The sequence below is a fragment of the Propithecus coquereli genome, unplaced genomic scaffold (assembly GCF_000956105.1).
Source record: "Propithecus coquereli isolate 6110/MARCELLA unplaced genomic scaffold, Pcoq_1.0 Scaffold203, whole genome shotgun sequence".
Taxonomy (NCBI): Eukaryota; Metazoa; Chordata; class Mammalia; order Primates; family Indriidae; genus Propithecus; species Propithecus coquereli.
In genome coordinates this window covers 512,600-532,572 of record NW_012145301.1, presented here as the reverse complement: position 1 = coordinate 532,572, position 19,973 = coordinate 512,600, and the positions used below count along the sequence as shown (strand labels likewise).

General features: G+C 44.4%; 1 protein-coding gene across 4 annotated transcripts in view; it reads left to right on the top strand.

Moving 5' to 3' along the window:
* IRF2 (interferon regulatory factor 2) overlaps window positions 1-19,973 on the top strand; it is a 76,816-nt gene that overhangs the window by 27,447 nt on the left and 29,396 nt on the right. For 2 of the 4 annotated variants that reach the window (XM_012644024.1, XM_012644026.1), the window contains exon 2: window positions 12,426-12,518. In XM_012644024.1, the coding sequence (XP_012499478.1) occupies window positions 12,432-12,518 (87 nt within the window). In that variant the 5' untranslated portion in view covers window positions 12,426-12,431. Of the gene's footprint in view, window positions 1-8,062; window positions 8,131-12,425; window positions 12,519-19,973 lie in introns of those variants that run through there. The other 2 variants (XM_012644028.1, XM_012644027.1) reach the window with 2 other exon arrangements.

Sequence of the window (19,973 nt, the reverse complement as noted above, 5' to 3'; positions counted from 1 at the left end):
TGGAAGGAGACTGCACCCCGGGTGCTGAAGTGGCAGTGGGCGGAGTACCACAGAACGGGCACGGGGCCGGGGAGGTCAAGTTCAGGTCGCAGAGAGCTCTAGCTGCTTTCCCATTGGAGTTCTTGCACTGTGCGTCTTACGTTCCCCAGGGAACTGCCCTTGGAGAGCTTTTGGGGGTCTCTCTCAGCACACATCTGCATGAACGTAACATGTCACTTACATTTGTAAGGCTTACTGTCTGGATGAAGAACTTCTGTTCTTGTTAGGCCGCATTAAGAATCGTTCTCTAGAATGACCACTGGTCACCCGCAGAACCAGGAACCAGTGATAGATCTTTTGAGCTCACAGGGGGAGGCCCTAAGTCACTTTCTCTGTCCGATTATGGTGGTGATGATGCAGCACACGTTATTATCAGAGGCTGAATCACACTGTTACAGGGACCAGAGTTGTTTGTGGTCAGAGATAGGGTAATTTTTTGCAAAGTAGCTATGGTAATATCTTCTCAAAAGATCTAGAAAACACACCTAATTAAAAAATTGTGGATGGAATGGCAAATATGCAAAACTATCATCTGAATGAATCTCAGCATGAGAAATTTGTTTCGTGGTAATTAAAGGCACTTTAGGGTTTTAATTTCATATGCATTAATGATGAAATATATTCACCATTGGCCTCCTGTTTTCCCGAGACTCAGTTGAAGATGTTTATTAGACATCTGGGATCTGGAAGTCCATGGGCTAATGGGTACTGAATGGCAGTGATTCCCACACTCAGCTGCATATAAGAATTACTCCAGGATAATAGAAAAATTCTTGGTTACTAAGCCTTGGAAATTCTCATCAGGGTGAGGCTAAGGGATTTTTTTTTAAGTTCCCCAGGTAATAATGTTGCATAGGCAGTTTGGAGATACTAATCTGAATAGAACTGAACAGTGTAACTGGGTTATGGTGTGTTTGGGGTAGCAGTCTTGCCACATCATTCTTCCTGAAAAATCCACATAGTAGGAGAACTCATGATTGAATTGCTTAAAACCTTATGAGGAAAACGGGGCTGGAGACAGGGTCTTGCTGTCTCCCAGGCTGGAGTGCAGTGGTGCCATCATAGCTCACTGTAACCTCAAACTCCTGGGCTCAAGCGATCCTCCTGCCTCAGCCTCCTGAGGAGCGGGGACTACAGGCATAAGCCACCATGCCTGGCCAATATTTTTAATTGTTTAATTGTTTTTAGAGATGGGGTCTCACTATGTTGCCCAGTCTGGTCTGGAACTCCTGGCCTCAAGTGATCCTCCCTCTGTGGCCTTCCAAAGTGCTGGGGATTACAGGTGTCAGCCACTGCACCTGGCTGATACATTCAAAAATGAATCTATAAGATGACATGTATCTTTTTAAAGTTCAATACAATAAAACAATAAATGTATTAAATATGAAATAAGGATTATAGCAATTATAAAATGGATGTGACACAATTGATTTCCATTGCTTATTAACTTTCCTAAGTTTACGAAAACTTTTATTTATTTATTTATTGGAGACAGAGTCTTGCTCCGTTGCCCAGGCTAGAGTGCTGTGGTGTCATCATAGCTCACAACAACCTCCAACCCCTGGGCTCAAGTGATCCTCCTGCCTCAGCCTCCCAAGTAGCTGGGACTATGGATGTGCACCAGTATGCCCGGCTAATTTTTCTGTTTTTAGTGGAGATGGGGTCTCACTCTTGCTCAGTCTGGTCTCAAACTCCTGACCTCAAGCGATCCTCCCGCCTTGGCCTCCCAGAATGCTAGGATTACACGCATGAGCCACTGCGCCTGACCTGACAAAACTTTTAAAACTCAGTTTTGTATTGGTGCAGATGATATGTACACTCAAAAGCATGCTTTTTTCTGTGCCTGCACTCCATCCGCATGTTAAATGACTTTCTGATTTCCTGACTGGCAAGTGTTGACTTCTTCCTCCAGGGTCCCACTGAAGTATGTAGACTGAGTCCAGTACTGCAGGCAGAGAAGAATTAAGCATGACCACATAGGAAGGTCTCAGCCCCCCTCCCTAATGTACAGGGTCATATTGTCTTAGCTCTGAGCATGGTATTTTCATGCCAAGCATATGTCATGATGCTTCTTTTATACATTTTATTTCTACTTCCCGGCAGTCAGTGTATTTCTTAGGTTTTCTTCTCCTTGTTTTCCTACATCCTTCTCTCCTGCTTTCCACTGCCCACAGCACCTTCCCCTGCTGCCGGCCGTCCTCGTTCGCAGGTCTGCACACCCTTGGGAGCCAGTGCAGCCTGGGTGATGCTTTTATCTCTTTTGACCACAGTACCTGTATGATACAATAGGATATAAAATTGAAACAAAAATTTCATAAAACAATGCTCACTTTATTTGGGGTGCTCCCTCATATTTTATAGTCTATATTGTAGTTAATTAAGATTAAATTAGAAGTGCTGATCTTAATCCAGTAATGCTGATCTGAATCCAATAAACTGATTCCACGACCCTCTAAAGGGTTGTTATCAAAGGTGTGAAAATCACTGCTCTAGAGGTTACTGGCATACTCTTTGGAGTCAGGCAGATCTAGATTTGAAGTTTAATTTTGCCACTTAATAGTTGCGGAGCTTGGTAAGCAGCTTCATTTCCTCATCTGTAAAATGGAGGTAAGACACCCTACCTAGGTAGCTCTTTGGAAGATTAAATGAGATAATGCGTGAAAAGCACTTGCTTTGCATTTGGCTCCTAGTAAGCCCTGGAATGATGGGAATGATGGAGATGATGATGGTGATGGTGGTTTTCAATTTCCAACTCCGGCTTTCTGTCCATTTCTATAATTTTGTGAGGAAATTCTTATTTTTGCTGAAAAGGCACACAGAAGTTAGTGTGAGGAACTTGTGAGAGGAACTTGCATTTGGGGAAGGACTCTTATGCACCCAGGAAAAATGACTACTAAAAATAGCCATTATATTCCTGTAAGTGGGTTATCACTTGTGTTTTTTCCGTGCATTCCCCCGACCGCCATCCTCAACGAGCGCGCTCGCAAGGCTCGTGATACTGAAACATGGCTCTTCTCAAGGCGCGCGCTCCAAAGTCTTTAGCAGCCTGTGTAGACAAGTCCAGACTCTAGCTGGGCCCTTGAGACTCTCCAGGAAAACCCGGGTTCAAATCCTGGCTTCCCATCTAGAGGCTTGGGTGACCTGGACAGTTTCTTTTCCTTTCTTTCTTGTTTATTAATGTTATTTTGGGGAGGGGGTTACCTTTTTGGCTGTGCATTTGTTCATCTCTCAGGGGGGCTAATGGTATTCGCCGATTAGGCCATTGCGAGGATTAGAGGCGACCGTGTGGAGCACCCAGGGCTTGCCTGTCACCTGCCGGCTGACTGTTATGCGGCCCCACCTGCATGGGTGCAGAGGCCATTGCTCTGCCCACACCAGCAGACACATCTTCCTCAGTCCTGCTTTGGCAGGTGACACCAACCTTGTAGCTCCCCGGGCCTGCCGGCTCCCCTCTCCCTCCCTGCCTAGGCAGCGCCTCCCACCCATTAGGCTCTCCGTGTACCATAAAGCTTTCCCTTACAAATCCATTTAACGATGATTTATATATTCTGTATGAGCTAGTCAGTTTAGTTGGCAATTAATCATACACTGCCTTCTGATCTTTATTGCCTAGTCTTTCATTATTATAATTATAGTATTATTAGTTAGCTTTATATGATTTATGTCTCCTGTCCTTAGTTCACTTATTAATTCCTTGAGGGCAGTGATCATGTCTTACACATCTGTGAATCCTCCACAGCACTTACCATAGTTCCTTCTAATAATATGTGTGTTTTTTAATTTTTAAGTTTAATTTTAATTTTTGTAGAAACTGGGTCTCACTGTGTTGCCCAGGCTGGTCTCCAACTCCCGGCCTCAAGCGATCCTCCTGCCTTGGCCTCTCAAAGTGCTGGGATTACAGGTGTGAGCCACCGCACCCTGCCAGTAATATGTGTTTAATAAATATTTGTTGATACACTGGGTGACTGGGTCCAGAGACAACACATGCCACAGGACAGGAGTGTCCAGTGGTTAGCGCTGTGAGAGAAGCCTTGACGGTTGAAAGCAGATTTAAGCTAGCTTTTGTTGGGAGGGTAGAATTTCTGTGGGCTGATAAGAGGGGAGGATACAAGGCAGAGAGGGCTAGTAGGTGACAAGAGCCCTGATAGGCATTTTAAAGAAATGAGGCAGCTGCAAAAGAAATGGGGCAGAACACTGCTGGGGTCGGCTTCAGAGACACCCACACGCAAGCCCTATTCTTAGTCACTCAGTGCCCGGTCCTTCACCTTCTCTCTTGCCAAGCCATGACCCATCTCCCGACCCTGCTGCTCTGAGCTGGTGAACTGTGGCTCTACAGGTGGAAAATTCTCTTAAGTTTTTCTCTGAGTGCAAAATGCCTTTATTTCATCTTTTTTCTTGAAGTCAATATCCTCTGGATGTAAAATTTTAAAATGGCAGTTATTTTCTTTCAGCACGTTAGAGATATCTTTCCATTGTCTTCTGTCTTCCATTGTTTCTGTTGAGTAGTCACTGTAAGGCTTATGAGTTTTGTGTTTTTTTTTTTGTTTTTTTTTTATAAAGGTGACGAGTCTGGTTTCTCTCCCTGCCCCTCGTCCCCCCAGCTGTTTTATGATTTCTCTCCCTGTTTTTGGTTCTCAGCAAGTGTACTACAGTGTGCCTAGGTGCGGTTTTGTTTGTATTTGTCCACTTGGGGTTTGCAGTGATTCTTAAATCTGTGGTTAGAAAATTATTGGTCATTGTCTCTTCAAATACTGCTTCTGCCTCATTCTTTCTTTTGTCTTTGTGGAACTCCAAATTATCCGTATTTTAGATCTTTTCAGGTCTTTTAGTTCCTTTGTACATTTTTCCACCCTTTTGTCTCTCAGTGCTTCATTCTGTGAATTTCTTTTGACTTGTCTTCTGGTTCATTTATTATTTTTTTTAGTGATGTCCAATTTATTGTTTTTTTTTTTTTCTCGAGACAGAGTCTCACTCTGTTGCCTGGGCTAGAGTGCTGTGGCGTCAGTCTAGCTCACAGCAACCTCACGCTGTTGGGCTCAGGCGATCCTTCTGCCTCAGCCTCCCGAGTAGCTGGGACTACAGGCATGCGCCACCATGCCCGGCTAATTTTTTCTATATATTTTTAGTTGTCCAACTAATTTCTTTCTATTTTTTTAGTAGAGACGGGGTCTCGCTCTTGCTCAGGCTGGTCTCAAACTCCTGAGCTCAAACGATCTGCCCGTATAGGCCTCCCAGAGTGCTAGGATTACAGGCATGAGCCACTGCCCCCGGCCAATGTCCAATGTATTGTTAAACCCATCCATTGAATTCTTCATTTTAATGATTTATTCTTTACTTCTAAAATTTGTTTATAGAAAATCTGTTTTTCAGAAATTAAGGAGAGATAACTTCCTCTGGAAAAAAAAATGCTGACAGAGTTTATTACCACTAGACCTGCCTTGCAAGAAATATTAAAGGCAGTCCTTCAACATGAAATGAAAAATTGTTAAACAACAACATAAAAACATATAAATGTAAGAAGGTTGCTGGTAAAGGTAATTATGTGGACACATAGAAAATATTATAATACTGTAACAGTTGTGCATAAAATCTCTTTTAATTCAGATATAGAAGTGAAAACAAAAAGGTATAAAAATAACTATAATAACAAAATGTCAACATATATACAATAAAAAATAAAATAAAATTTATAAGTTTTAGGTTTTTTTCTAATTTTAGTAGAGACGGGGTCTCACTCTTGCTCAGGCTGGTCTGGAACTCCTGACCTCAAGGGATCCTCCCACCTCGGCTTCCCAGAGTGCTAGGATTACAGGTGTGAGCCACTGTGCCCAGCCTAATTTTCAGTTTTCTGACAACACTTTCCATATTGTCTTTTATTTCCTTTAACATATTAGGCATAGATGTTTTCACGACTGCATCTGAAAACATTTGATATCTGTATATCCATTATATCTGTATAAGACCTGTGTCTGTATCCCCATGGGTCTGTTTCTATGGCCCATTATTTCCCTTGGTTTTCTATAATATTTTGTGGCCTCTTATCTTCATATTCCTAGCTATATTGATTGAATGCCGGTGAGTGTATATGAAAAGCTGCAGAAATAATATGAACTCTAGGATAATGTCATCTTCCTCAAAATACTATTTATATTTATTTCTGGAAGTTCCAGGTGATTTTAATTTGATCAGGGATTAAGAAGATTCAAAGCTGAGCTTCAGTTTTTGATATTAGTCTATTTTCATTTAGTTATATTACTTACAAAGCTTGGGGAGGGGTGTTTCCAGAACCCTGTTTTCCTAGCTGGGTCTTGGTCTTTAATTTCGGTCCCCCTAGTCACCTGAACATGTCAAAAACTCTGCTCAGCCCCTGAGTCCCTCAGCCTCCTTTTCAGGGACCAGCAGATAGATGCCCCTGAGCTAGGAGAAGAGCAGCCCACGTGTCAGGCTTCCCTTTCTGGGTTTCTTTTTCTCCCAGATCTCGCCCTCCTAAGTTTTTACTACCTTGTTAGCTCTCTGATGCTTTTAAATGGATTTGCAAAAATATGTTGTGTTCACGTTTCCTAGTTACTTACCATGGGAGTTAGGTCTGAATTACCTATCGTGCCATTACTAGAACCACCACCCGGTGCCTCTCAGACAAGGAGTTTATTATCTGAAATCCAGCAGGGACATTTAAAAATCTCTAGAACAGAGAATTAACATGAGTAGGGTGGTATTTTTGGAAGATGAATATGTCGGTGGTGTACAAGACAGAGGAGTTGAGAAAGTCTCAGTATGTAGAACAGTTAAGAGGTCATCATAGCCGAGTGCTTTCTAAACCCTAAAGTAAGATGAAAGCAGAGGGTGGGGTTTATGAACTGGGTTTTTCATGTCAGACATGCCTGCATGAGAGTGTCGGCTCCCCACCTACTACTAGCAGGTTGCCTTTCGGCAGTTCCCCAACCTGTCCTCTCATCTGCAATAAAGGATGATAAAGTCCTTACCTCCTGGGGTTGTGAGAGTTAAGTAACAAAACTCATAGAAAATCTTGGGGTTTTTTAAAATATTTTTTTTATTTTAAGAGACAGGGTCTTTGTTGCCCAGGTTGGAGTGCAGTGGATTCACGGGCCTGATCATAGCACAGTACAGCCTTGAACTCCTGGCCTCAAGTGATCCTCCCGCCTCTGCCTCCTGAGTAGCTGGGACTACAGGTGCACGCCACTGCACATTGGCAAGAAAATCCTAGTTTTAATTCCTGTCACATAGTAAGTGCTCAGCAAATAGTAGCCATTGCTAGTACTATTCCAAGAACCAAACCTCAGTTATTTAGGTGAAAATTCAACCTCACTGTTAATGGCACTAATCAGGGACATAGCATTCTCAACTTTATGGGGGATCATTCATGTCATATGACTTAGTGACTCATCATGAGTAGCTTGCATGCCTTTATGCAACAGCCCTGGCACCAGTGATATTCTAAATGCCCACCATGTTCTGAACTGGTTTATAGCCAGATGCCATGATTATGAAGCTGGTCCCAACCCCACATCTCAAAGGTATAATGAAAGGTGACTTTACAAAGTGCCTTTTGCCAGGCTCCAGGTAGGTGCTTCAGCTCTTTTACTTCCTTTGAAGTAGAAGTTGTTCATATTTTAAGTTTGTAGAGCCATAAAATCTTACCACTTTACTTATTAAAACAATCCAGTGTACAAGAATAGAAGCTTACAAAAAGATAAAACAAATTGTGAGCCTTCATGTCACAAAAGTATTCATGCGATCACAGATGACCTCAGAAATCATCTTTTTGAAATGTCTCATGTTTCTGGATGATCAAAGCATGGACCAGAAAGATGGAGTGACTAACCCAAGGACACACACCGGCAATGGCAGAGTCAGGACTGGGAAACAAATGTCCTGATTTCTTGTGTGTTTTGGTTCTCTTAGGCAAAAATAGCACCTGTGTGTTTCCTCCACTCAGTGACCTGCCTTCTCCAATTCTGTTCAAGTTTCACGTGTCCTGGGTGTTAGTGCCTGGGGGAGACTGGCCTTTCAGAAGGAAGACCAGTGTGTCACCTTGAATTTCAATATCGGAAGCTAGAAGGTATCTACCAAGTAAGCATTTTTTCTTTTCAGTACTTAGTCATCTGACCCTCTCTGCCTGCCATCCCAGTCTTTTAGTCTCTGGAAATATAATCTGCTGTTAGTGCCCAACTAAATGACCAGTTCCTGGTGCTAGGCTCAATGGAGAATTCCTCCTTTGTTTTTTTTCACAGAAGTCATGATGTATGCTCACCCTCTGATAGTCCTGAGAAATCTGTGTCAGACGGCAAACTTTCTGTTCTGTGTCATGTGGCAAGACCACTGGTAATTCATTAACCCGTTCAGTGTGGGAGATGGGGCCAGGGCGTAAAGTTGAGTAAGACAGAGGGAAGGTCTTCACGTAAGTGGGTTAGCTTGTCCACTTGTCGTTGTGTATCACGGTGGGGGGGGGGGATGTCCTAGCTATTTACAAAGACAAACAAACATAAACCTGGAATAAATAAAGCCCTTTGTAAGAGTTTTCCCTACTCTGATAGAATACGTGCTCTATTTGTGTTTCCTAAAAATCCACTTATAATTAACACCAGTCCCGATGTAAGATTGTGAGAATTTGTTTGTATGTTTGGGGTTTGGCTGAGCGGCATCCTGGTTGGAGAGGCGTGGTCTGTAAATAAACGATGGCCCAGCAGGTAGATGATGCCGTTAAACCTGACACTTAGACGAAAGGCCAGAATGACCAGGCAATTTGTGATTAACAAATAAAGGGAGTCTAGAGTCTTACTTCTCATAGTGTGGGCCATAGGAGCTTGTTCGAAAGGTAGATTCCCAGGGGTCACCTAGAACTACTGCATTGAGGTTCATATGTGCACTAAAGGTGGTGAAACACTGGTTTAAATTTCATAACCAGCTCTTACCTTTATTATTGACAAATATCATTCATTTGCTGAAATCCTTCAGTTTTCTCTTCAGTCTTAGGTTGTTGACCAGAGACTAGCCGTGGTTTTCCATGTCTGTTGTGTCCTCCCTGTTGCTGACTGCCTGCCAGTGGCAGGTCATCCTGCCACAGGGCCTTTGCAGTGTCTCTTTTCTCTATTAGTTTCCTAGGGCTGCCCTGACAAGGAACCACAAACTGTGTGGCTTCAAACAAGAGAAATTTATTTTGTCTTCGTTCCAGAGGCCATACATCTAAAATCAAGGTGTCAGCGGGACCATCCTCCTTCCGAAGGCTCTAAGGGAGGACCCTTCCTTGCCTCTTCCAGCTTCTGAAATGCTGGGCATTCCTTGGTCGGTGGCAGCATCATGCCAGTCTCTGCCTCTGTCTTCCCATGGCCGTCTTCCCTCTGTGTGTGTCTGTGTCCACAGTTCCCCCTTCTTGTGAGGACATGGAGCCTCTGGTCATAGCATTTTCATCAACTGATCAATATATAACCTTGTTGTATGTGTTTTGTTTAAAGGCACCTTGTTTCATATCTATAATGATTGATTAGCAGTGAACTTATAGCCAACAGCACTGTATAACTCATGCCTGAGTGAAGTTTACCTAACGCGTGTATTTTCTCCGTAAGCGTTCTCGCCCTTAGGGACGCTGACAGCACTTCAGCACAATGCTTGAGGGGCATTTTAAACAGCAAAATCACTAGCAGAAAGCACAAAATTGAGGAAAATGTCACACTAAACAGACTGTGGACAGGACATGTATGTTTGTAGTAGCAGAGCTAAAACAAGGAGGTGGTGTTGCCTTGTCCCACCTCAGCTGGGGATGTGTGTGTCAGATAAGTCGAATCCTGTGCATTTCTGCAACTGAGTGCAAAAGCGTCGCCAGTATTGACTTGCAGGTTACAAGTATATTTTAGTGAGTAGGCAAATTTACAAATACAGAATCTGTCAATAATGCAGATCGACTGGATCTCCCCATGCAGCCTTCAGCTTCTTGAAATATTTCAGGTGACCCTTTTTTCCCCAAATGAGTTATTTGTGCGAAAACATGGGAGGAAATATCATGTTATGATCACGCACTGGAAGCAGGGCCACTTCCACAGGCCTCTCGTTTCCCCTGTGGCTGGGCTCGGGCACCACAGCAGCGCTGGGGAGCTGCGCACAGTGGTTCTGCATGTCGGGTTGTCAGAAGAACCGGCGTCTGTCACTCTCTACTCGTGATCCCTGTAGCTACCCCTATTTCTGCTCTTCCCTCTATTTTATTTCCTGCTCTGGGCTGACTGTGCCCATTCTATGTCTTGAGATCTTCGGAGGGAGGATGTGACTGGGCTGGCGGTCACCACCCCGGTGGGCAGACCCTCGCAGGGTCACCAGTGTGGTCTGTACAGCTTCCCCAAGACTCCCCCGTAACTCCTTATCGTCTTGCACCCAGGGCTCTTCATGGGGTATGGAACTGCCTTCTTTCCTGTGTCCGTCTAGATGGCTGGGAATGTCTTATCTTTTCCAGTTCTGGAACACCATTCTCAATACATGATCTTTGAGTGCGTGGATGAACAAATAAATGCATGGGACAGCTTGAGACCTGCTGAGAGCAACTGTGTTTGAGGCTCCTCATGGCTATTGCACGTCCCTGTGGAAATCTCCAGGGTTTCTGCTTCTGTCTCAAAGGATGGCGGCCGGAGCCTCCAAATGAGTGGGTGTGGCCAACCTCCCATGGCAGCCCGACCAGGGTGATCTTCAGAGCTGGCCTGGGCCTTGTTTGGAACGTTTCCTGTGTGGAAGGCAGGATTTGGGCTTTGTAGGATTATGAAAAGACCCATTAGAAGTGAAGTTCCTACTCTCAAAGAATGTCGGATTTGGTTAGGAAGAGAAAATGTACACAGCCGGAAAGTGTATAGGTAAGATGAGGGATAGGATTAAAGACTAAACAGCAGCCCTAAAGCAGTGTTGGATTTTCAGATGAGCAGTGTAAGATCAGTGGTGTGGTAGGGGTTGGAGGAGGAGGGATTACTTCAGGCCAGAGTGGTCTGGGAAGGCCTTGGGGAGAAGGAAGGTGGAGGCTGGGTCTTGGAAGGAGGGTGAGCACTGGCAAGGCCAGAGAGTGAGGAGGGGAGGGAAAGGTGTCAACCAAGGGCAGGTGGTGTCTGCAACATCAAGGGGGCCAGAACTGTGGGAGAAATGCAAGGAAAAGATGGTGGCTTGTGCAGGGTTCGAGTAATGACACTGAGCTGGGTGGGGACAGGGCAGAGAGAGAGAGGGAGTCCTTGGCAAGCTGGATCAGAGAGGTATTGAGACGTTGATCATCTCAGCCCAAATTCCTCTGAATAGAATTTTCAGAGCTCTTTTTTGAAGGAAATGAGTTAAGGAGAGACAGGTTAGGGTTGAAAGAGGATTATAATGTCACACTGTCCACGAAGTCCTATAGAATCGAGGCTTGAATCGGCATGGCCTTTGCTTTCAGATCCCAGATTAAATGCAAATTCAGGCATACATAGGGTGAGGATGAGTGGTAGACAGTTTGGAAGGTACTTTGTTAGTGATTCCCTGTGGGTATGTTTTGGTGGGCAAAGGAAAGGTTGTCCTAGAAAGGAGCCGGGAGGAGGACGGAGGTGTGGTGTGGGCCAGTGGAGGATGAGTGGTCAGACCATGAAATGCTTTTGAAAGGGAAAGTGAGTTAAAGGAAAAGGGGCAGCGTCAGGTCAGAGGGGAGAGTGGTGTTGGGGAAAGGTGCTTGAGGGAGGCGTGACTGCATCAGGGCAAAGGCAGAGGTGGAGCCGAGCAAGATGCTGGTGTGCCCTGGGAGTGGACACACTAAGTCAGGAGGGAACGGCTCCTTGGCTAAAGACTTTGGGAGAGGCACACTGATTCCTTTAGAGCTGTAAGTGCCAATATTGGGGGTTCACGGCATTTATATAACCCAGATACCCAACAGGAATGAATGGGTTAGCATAATTCTTTCCCACATAGCTGCTTTGCCTGCCCACCCTTGGCTCTTGGAGGGGTAGTACCCAAAGGTATTGCGACATGCTGGTCCTCCGAATGCCTGATACCCGGGTGGTTTCTGCTGTAAACACAGCCAGGGTAGGAGCGAGGGAACCCTAGCTTTAGGTAAAGTCACTAGGAGGTGTCTGGGCCCCCCAGCTACCCGGGTTTCTGCAAGGGGCCTCCTATGTCCGTAGGACTCTGCCAGTGGAGAGCCAGCTCGGAGAATGGGCAGGCCTGGGCCATCCTGTCCCCACACCCCCGAGACAGCTCTTTGGACGAGTGGGAGGGGTGAGCAGGGGCAGGGGGCTTTAGGGCTCAGCCCCTGAGGACGCTCCCCTGGCCCCTGCCCCGAGGATGGGGAAAATAGGAAAGGGTCGGAAGTCTGTGGTGTAGACACGACAGTCAGTAGCAGAAGTGCCTAACGCTGTGTTTCTCTTCCGCAACAGGGTACCATGCCGGTGGAAAGGATGCGCATGCGCCCGTGGCTGGAGGAACAGATCAACTCCAACACGATACCGGGGCTAAAGTGGCTGAACAAGGTGAGTGCGTTGGTGTGTGTGTGTGTGTGTGTGTGTGTGTGTGTGTGTGTGTGTGTGTGAGAGAGAGAGAGAGAGAGAGACGCGCGTGTGGGCCGCCAAAGAGTAAAATCGTGTTCAAGACCTTATGGTCATTCGTTGGAAAAATCAGCCAACGAAAAATGATCATATCAAAAAGTTTTACCATCTTCTTAGCCTGAAGCCTCAACCTCGGCTTGCCAGTGTCCGCTCACCTTTGGCATTTTGGTGACTCTTTATGGGAAGCTCCTTCTGTGTTTTTCTTTCATGCTTCTGACCCTCTTCCTTCTCCAGATCACTCCTTTCTTGCCTCCCTGGTTTTTTAGAATTTGAGGACATGGAAACTGCAGGGTTTTACGTTGAGCATGGAGGATGGTGGAGCGTATTGCTTTTCTTTTCAATGTTTCTTATTTAAAGAAAACTTTTGTTTTTCTCTTTTAAAAAAAGTCTTTTTACCTTTATATGCCTACCTGTCCTAAAAATGAGTTTATCATCATACCCACCCCCACCACACACGTGTGCATAAATACTCCCTTACTTTGTGAAGCTCAAAACTCTCAATTTAATTGGTCCTAGCTGTTAGGGGTGAATCAGAAAGATAATATTTGTACAGTTAAAAAAAAAACTTGTAGAAATACATAATCTAGAAACCCAACTAAATAGAATGCATCATGCCTTCTTTGAGGAGGCCGAAGGGAGAAATCTCTTGCCTCCTACCAGGAACAATTGCGTTTCTTCTGAGCAAATGTCTTTTTCCTCTTCTCCACACCCCTCCTCTTCTTTTTTTTAATCTTAAGGACACAATGAATAATTTAGCTGGTCAGGCTTTATCTTTGTGTCAGGTGTGAGAGCTGAGAGCCAGATTGCAGCTCCTGCCTGCTTCTGAGAAGTGAACAGGGGGATTGCAGCATACTGTTCTGTTTTTACTAATTTCACTCCTGGCTTTATTTTGTCTTTTCAGACATCTCTCAAATCTTATTTCTTTTTGTTCTTTTCCCCTCATCCACTTATTTTTAATCGAATGTGACTGTTTTGAATGTATCTGTTTAAGTCCTTTCTGAAACAAGGTGGGCCATGAAGTAAACAGAAATCATTTAAACTATATGCCTATTTCATGTGACTTGTCACACATTTAAGGTTTTATGGCAAATAATGTGTTTTTCTAGGCTCAGGGTATCTGTAGGGTTTTAGATTTAGATATGTAATTAGCCTCTTCCAAAGAAACAAACGGGAAATTGGGTTGTTCCTTTGCCTGTTTCATTAGCAGGGACACCTTTGGGGCAGTCAGGAAAGTAGAGTTGAAGAGACATAGGGTAATAAATAATAATAATAAGAGGAAAAGCTAACGTTTAGTAAGTGCTTACTCCATGCCAGGTACCCTTCTATGCAAGTTACATGCATTAACTCACGTCATTACAGCTATGGAGTGGGTACGGTTATTATTTTCCATTTTACAGACAAGAAAACTGAGGCACAGAGAGGTTAAGTAGGATTCTGTTTTGAAGAACAAGATAACATTACCTGTTTTGATTTAGAGTGGGAGATTAAAGCAAATGCTTTAATTCTGAAGAGAAGTAAGTTGTCTGTGTTTGCTTTTTCTTTTTTTAAATGCATACACTGATTTTGCTTGGCTTGATGCAGGGAGGAACATACAATGTCGTCATGCTGCCTGCATTGCAGATATGCTGCAGTTAGCTGTCCTCTGTAGTAGACGGAACTGTGGCCCCTAAGAAGAGATGTCCGTATCCTAACCCCCAGAACCTGGGGTGTGATTCGGAAAAAGGGTTTTTGCAGAGGTAATTAAGGATGTCAAGATGAGATCATCCTGGGTTATCTGGAAGGACCCTAAATCCAGTGAGAAGTATCTTTATAAGAGACAGAAGAGAAGACACACACACACAGGAAAAGACAGAGACTAGAGTGACACATCCACAAGCCAAGGGACTCGAGGAGCCACTAGCAGCTGGGAGAGGCAAAGAAGGATTCTCCCCTAGATCCTTTGGAAGGAGTGCAGCTCTGCTGACACCTTGATTTTGGATTTCTGACCTCCAGGCCTGAAATAGAATAAATTTCCGTTGTTGTAAGCTGCCCAGTTTATGTCATCTGTCACGACAGCCCTAGGAAACTAATGGACCCTCTAAGGGTTGCGTCCTTACTGGGACTCCCCTGGGGATGCCTTGTCTTCCATCCGCATTGTCTGTATTTTTCTGATACAGGACCAGAAGGCAAATGGATTTCTCTTTGTGCAGCTGAGCACTTGGCCCCATTCAGGTGGCCCTTACCTGCTTCACTCACCTGGCTATTGGCTTGAGAGTTCTCTTCCCGAGGCAGAGAGAGGATAAGGAGAGCCCTGTGCCATCTCGCCAGGCTTCTCTGCTAGAGCTGGGCATGAGCCAGGCTGATGAAGGAGAGCGTGCGCGTGGCTGCTGGCCCACGCCGCCTCTCAGCATGCCACTGGCACGGAGGCCATGGGCTGCACTATGGCTTGGGGGCCCTGTCAAGCAGGCGTCCCACCGGGGCCCAGCCAGAGTGGGCATATGGCCCTGTTTGTGCACATGGGCAGTGCCATCACTGTCACTGCAGGCCTCGGCTGGGGTCAGGGCCTTTTCTCTCCATACCTGCACTCCCACAGGCAGCTTTTTATAGGTTTACACTAATGTTGCCTCGTTGGCATTCATCTGTCCACATAAACACTTAGCTGAGAGCCTACTGCCATTCACAAGCATTCTGCCTGGGAAACCCTGTCTATATTTTGAGTGGTTTGAAGTCATTCCACAATCTCTTCTCCCCCGAAGACTGTTGTAACCCTTAGGAGAGACACTGTCCATGGCTTTGTGGCACACTTATGCCCCAGGTGTTTGCGTTCATGGTGAAGTGCCCCGGTCCCCACGCACAGGTGACGTGGCTGTCTTGGTCGTTGCTGGTGCTCAGTGCCAGGTGTAGTGCCTTGTGGTAGGAGGCACTCCTCCTCAGTAAGGATTGTTCTGGGAATATAGGAACGAGTGTTACGTACTTGAAGAGGAGCGCAATGTTGGTGGCTGAATTTTGTGCTGTTAAAATAATCAGACCTATGGACATGGGACTGGCAATTGTCACATGTGTCTCAAATGGAGAATCCATCTAACCCAGCACAACTTAGTAAGAAGCAAAGAGGTGGTTAATCAATGTCGTAAATTTGTTTCCATCTCCTATTGTCTTAGTCTCTTTCCTGTTGCTTATAACAGAATACCTGAAACTGGGTAATTTATAAAGGAAAGAATTTATTTCTTATAGTTATGGAGGCTGAGTAGAAGTTCAAGGTCAGGGCATCACATGGCAAGGGGGCTGAGTGTGCTAGCTCAGGTCTCTCCCTGTTTTTAGAAAGCCACCAGCTCTGCTCCCGTGACGGCCCATTAATTCATTAACCTATTAATCCATTATTCCCTGGCAGACCCCTCATGACCCAGTCACCGCTTAAAGACCACACCTCTCCGCACTGCCACGTTGGTGATTACATTTCAACATGAGTTTTGGAGGGGGCGAATATTCAGACCACAGCACCTACTTTTCATCAGTTTGGCGCAGGGTGGTGATGGAACAGGTCCTTGGATTCCTCTGAAGGAGCAGTGAGGAGGTTTGGCGAAGCAGTGTTGTGACTAGCTCATGAGTGTGGCCTTGGCTGGGGCCATTTGCTCTTTATTATGGGTATTTGCAGATGTACACAGTGTGTCTGAATAGCCTAATGACCAGAAAAAATAGGATAGCACATTCCCCCATGTCCACAACTAGATTTATTAACATTTTATTTTATCTTTGCTTGTGTGTTTGGTATGTTAAAGCAACTGCGAAACAGTGTACATTTATAAGACTTAAGGACATTTTCTTACATATCCACAGTACCATTATCAACTGGACAAAATTAGCGATAACTTTTGGATGTTATCACTGCCCTGTTCATATTCACAATGCTCGAGTATTCCCTAAATAGATTGATTTGTTTTAAAATCAGAATCCAGAGAAGGTCCACAGGTTGTGTTTGATGTTTATGACTCTAAGTCTCTCCTGACCATGAACAGTAACTCCTCTCTCTTTCTTCTTGCCACTGACTTGCTGAGGAGAGTAGGTGAGTTCTGGATTTGTGCAAGTGCTCGCTTGGGCTTCCCCAGGCCATTTCTAAGGAGGCAGCCACGGCCAGGTTCACGATTCCTCTCGTAGCTCAGTGATATTCTCGCCCTGGTTGTTGATGTTCCTGTTTCCTGTTGGAGGTCCACTGGACACAGGCACCAAGGCGCAGGCGTCATCAGGTAGCTCCAGACCTTTCCCATTTTTTCCCCTTCGAAAGCAGGCTTATGTCTGTGTAAACATCAGACTATCGCTGACCGGGGTAAGGATTCTAAACAAAAATGGCAAACTGTTAATAATTGGAAAATCTTATAAATGCTGGGCGTGTGTGGTATTTTAAAGCCACTTCCTGCAGAGACAGAAGGAGATAACAGAACTAGTTTCCACGGAAGGCCAAGGCGTGTTTGTTCTGCATTGCTCAAGATAATCTTAAGTGCTTTTCTGAACTCAAGCAGCGCTCCGTTCTTCTGCCTTCGGAAGGGCGGAATTCTGTGCATGTGGTCATGAGTGGATCCTCGTACATGGAGTCCTTCCATACACAGCGCGTACAGCCGCCGAGTGCGCAGGACTGGTCACTCAGGGATTCTGAACCACCTGGCACGTTCCGATGTCACGGGGCCTACACAGACACATGGCGACGCTGCCTCTGTCCCATAGAACACAGGGATCTGTGACCAGAATGATGTTCACTGGTCAGGATCTCTTCCAGTTTTAAAATGAATCCCACTTTCTTTTACCTTTCAGTATGGTCTTTTTTTTTTTTAAAGATATCTGTGGTACACGTATTAGTCATTTCTTTTTTCCCCTGCCGTATGAAAAACTAGTTAAAAGTTACATGTAGTTTTTAAAAAACTTACTATTTTAACCATTTGAAAGTGCACAATTCAGTGATGCGATGTGCATCGCAAAGTTGCACAACCGTCACCACCAGTCCCAGAACCTTTTCATCCCTCCCAGAGGAGACACTGTACCCAGAAAGCACTCGCTGCCCATTCTCCCCTAGGTCGTGGCGGCTGCTAATCTGCTGTCTGTCTCTGTGGATGGCCTTTTCTGGATATTTCATGGAAATGGAATCATCTGATGTTTGTCCTTTTGCGTCGGGCTTCTTTCCTGTAGCATCATGTTTTAAAGGTTCATCCATGTGGTAGCAAGTGTCAGTCAGCCATTCCTTTTTGTGGCTGGGTAGTATTCCGTGGTGTTCATACACCACATTGTGTTTATATGTTCATCAGCTATAGGACATTTGAGTTGTTTCCATCTTCTGGCTTTTGTGAGTAGTGCTGCTTTGAACATTTGCGTATAAGTTTTTGTTTGAATATTTGTTTGCAATTCATCCAGCAGTGAAATGACTGGGTCATCGGGTAGTTCTCCATCTAACTTTTTGAGGAACAGCCAAACTGTTTTCCAGAGTAGCTGCACCGTTTTCTATTCCCACCAGTAATGGGTGAGAATTCCATTTTCTCCACATCCTCACCGCCATTTTTGTTCATATATCTTTTTTTTTGGAGAAAGGTCTGTTCAGGTCCTTTGCTTATTTCAAGAGGATCATAGTACATATTGCTAAATTTGGTCATTGCTTTTGTGGTTTCATGATTTTTGCATAGTTTCTGTGAGACTGGGTTTGTGTGCGTGTACAAGTGCAAAGGTTTAAAAGATCAACTTTATCTGTATCAACTCTGTGTCTTGTGAGAGAGATTTCGGATCGTGTCACCCCAGAACTCCTCTGACCTAGAAAAAAGTACATCATCAAATTCTTAAGGGTCTGTATCTTTAAGCGTAAAGCTTTAGATTCTGAGTGTGCTCTTCAGGAAAAGTTCTTGTACTGAAACCAGTTTTCATTTTTCTTTGTTTTCATCAAAAAAATTATACAAAGTGATTTTGCTCTCTGATTTCCATCTACATTAAAAAATAAAATTTCACTGAGACCTTTTCTGATCACTGTCCTTTTGAAACTGGCTAAGCTGACACCTGCTATCTCTGTGTATGACACAGAATGAACAATGAGGAATTTATGAAAAAGTTTCTTCACTTTCAGTTCTTTATTAACTGACTTTCAAATATATGATATTAATAGAATTTCCCCTTTTATAGTTTTTGGGAAACTTTCTAGTGCTCTGAAATATTCTTAGTTCTGGCTTTGTAACTGGTTCTGTGGAGAGGTACCGAGTCACTTTTGGGACAGCTGGCACCCTTTCTATGTTTCATTATGTGAGACTCAAGTGGTGGAAACTCGCGACTGACATTTTTCCTTTCCCAGCATATAATGCAGGGGTCCCCAAACCCAGCAATTATCAGAACTACCTTGAGGGATTTTTTTAAAAATACAGTTTCCTGGGTTTTAGTCTCCATAGAATCCAAATCAACAGGTTTGTCATAGGACAGAGAATCTTCCAAACCTAAAAGCTGGGAGACAGTATGTGGGGTGATTATGTAATTGAATACAGGACCACATGACCTCGGTTTTGAACTTAGACCCTTACTACCATACGTTCCTTGGCTCAATAGTTTAATTCTGTTCCTCAGTTTCCTCAACTGTAAAATGGAAATCATAACATATATTTAGCTCACTAGGTTGTTGCAAGGAACAAAACTGAGCCCCAGCTCGATATGCATAGTCAAATGTACAGTGCCACAGGGCCCTTAATAAGCGCTCGAACTGTCACAAGAGCTGGACGAACCAGTTTCAAATAGTAGTTTTACTATGAGTGTGACTTTATTTCAAAAGCATTAGTTTCTAATCGTGTGTTTGCCAGAGTCGATTTGAGCAATTTGAGTTACCTCTTGGTCTGTAAGAGAGAGAGAGAGAGAGCGTCTGATAGAAGGGTTATATTGAGGGGCTTTTCTCCAGAAAATGAGTGTCATCCCATAATTTACACATCTTTGCACTTCTTGCTATCTGATGCAGGGCAGTAGAGCCACAGGATTAGAACGTTAGACAGCAGCCTGCTGTTCCTATTGGATACCCAAGCAGATGGAGGTATTCGGTTCCTGTGACAGTGGCCTCTGATACAACTGACTTTCGTTTAGCAGCATAAAGGGGTATTATTTTGGAAAGTTGCTTAAGTTTTAGCTGGAGTTACTATTTGCCAAATGATGGGATTAAATGATAAGAATAAGCATTAGAATTTCAGTTATCTGTAGTCCTATAAAAGAGACGTGGATAATGGAATGCATTGGTATATCCCAAATCATCACCATTGACCTTGGAATACATTCCTGCTCTGCCAGATTTGGAGAGACTCTCAGTCTCATTTGGGGTAGACTGTCAAGATTTGGGACTCAGTGAGGAAGTGGGTTTGATTTACAGTAGATTTTCCTCTAGCCAATCAACAAACTCAG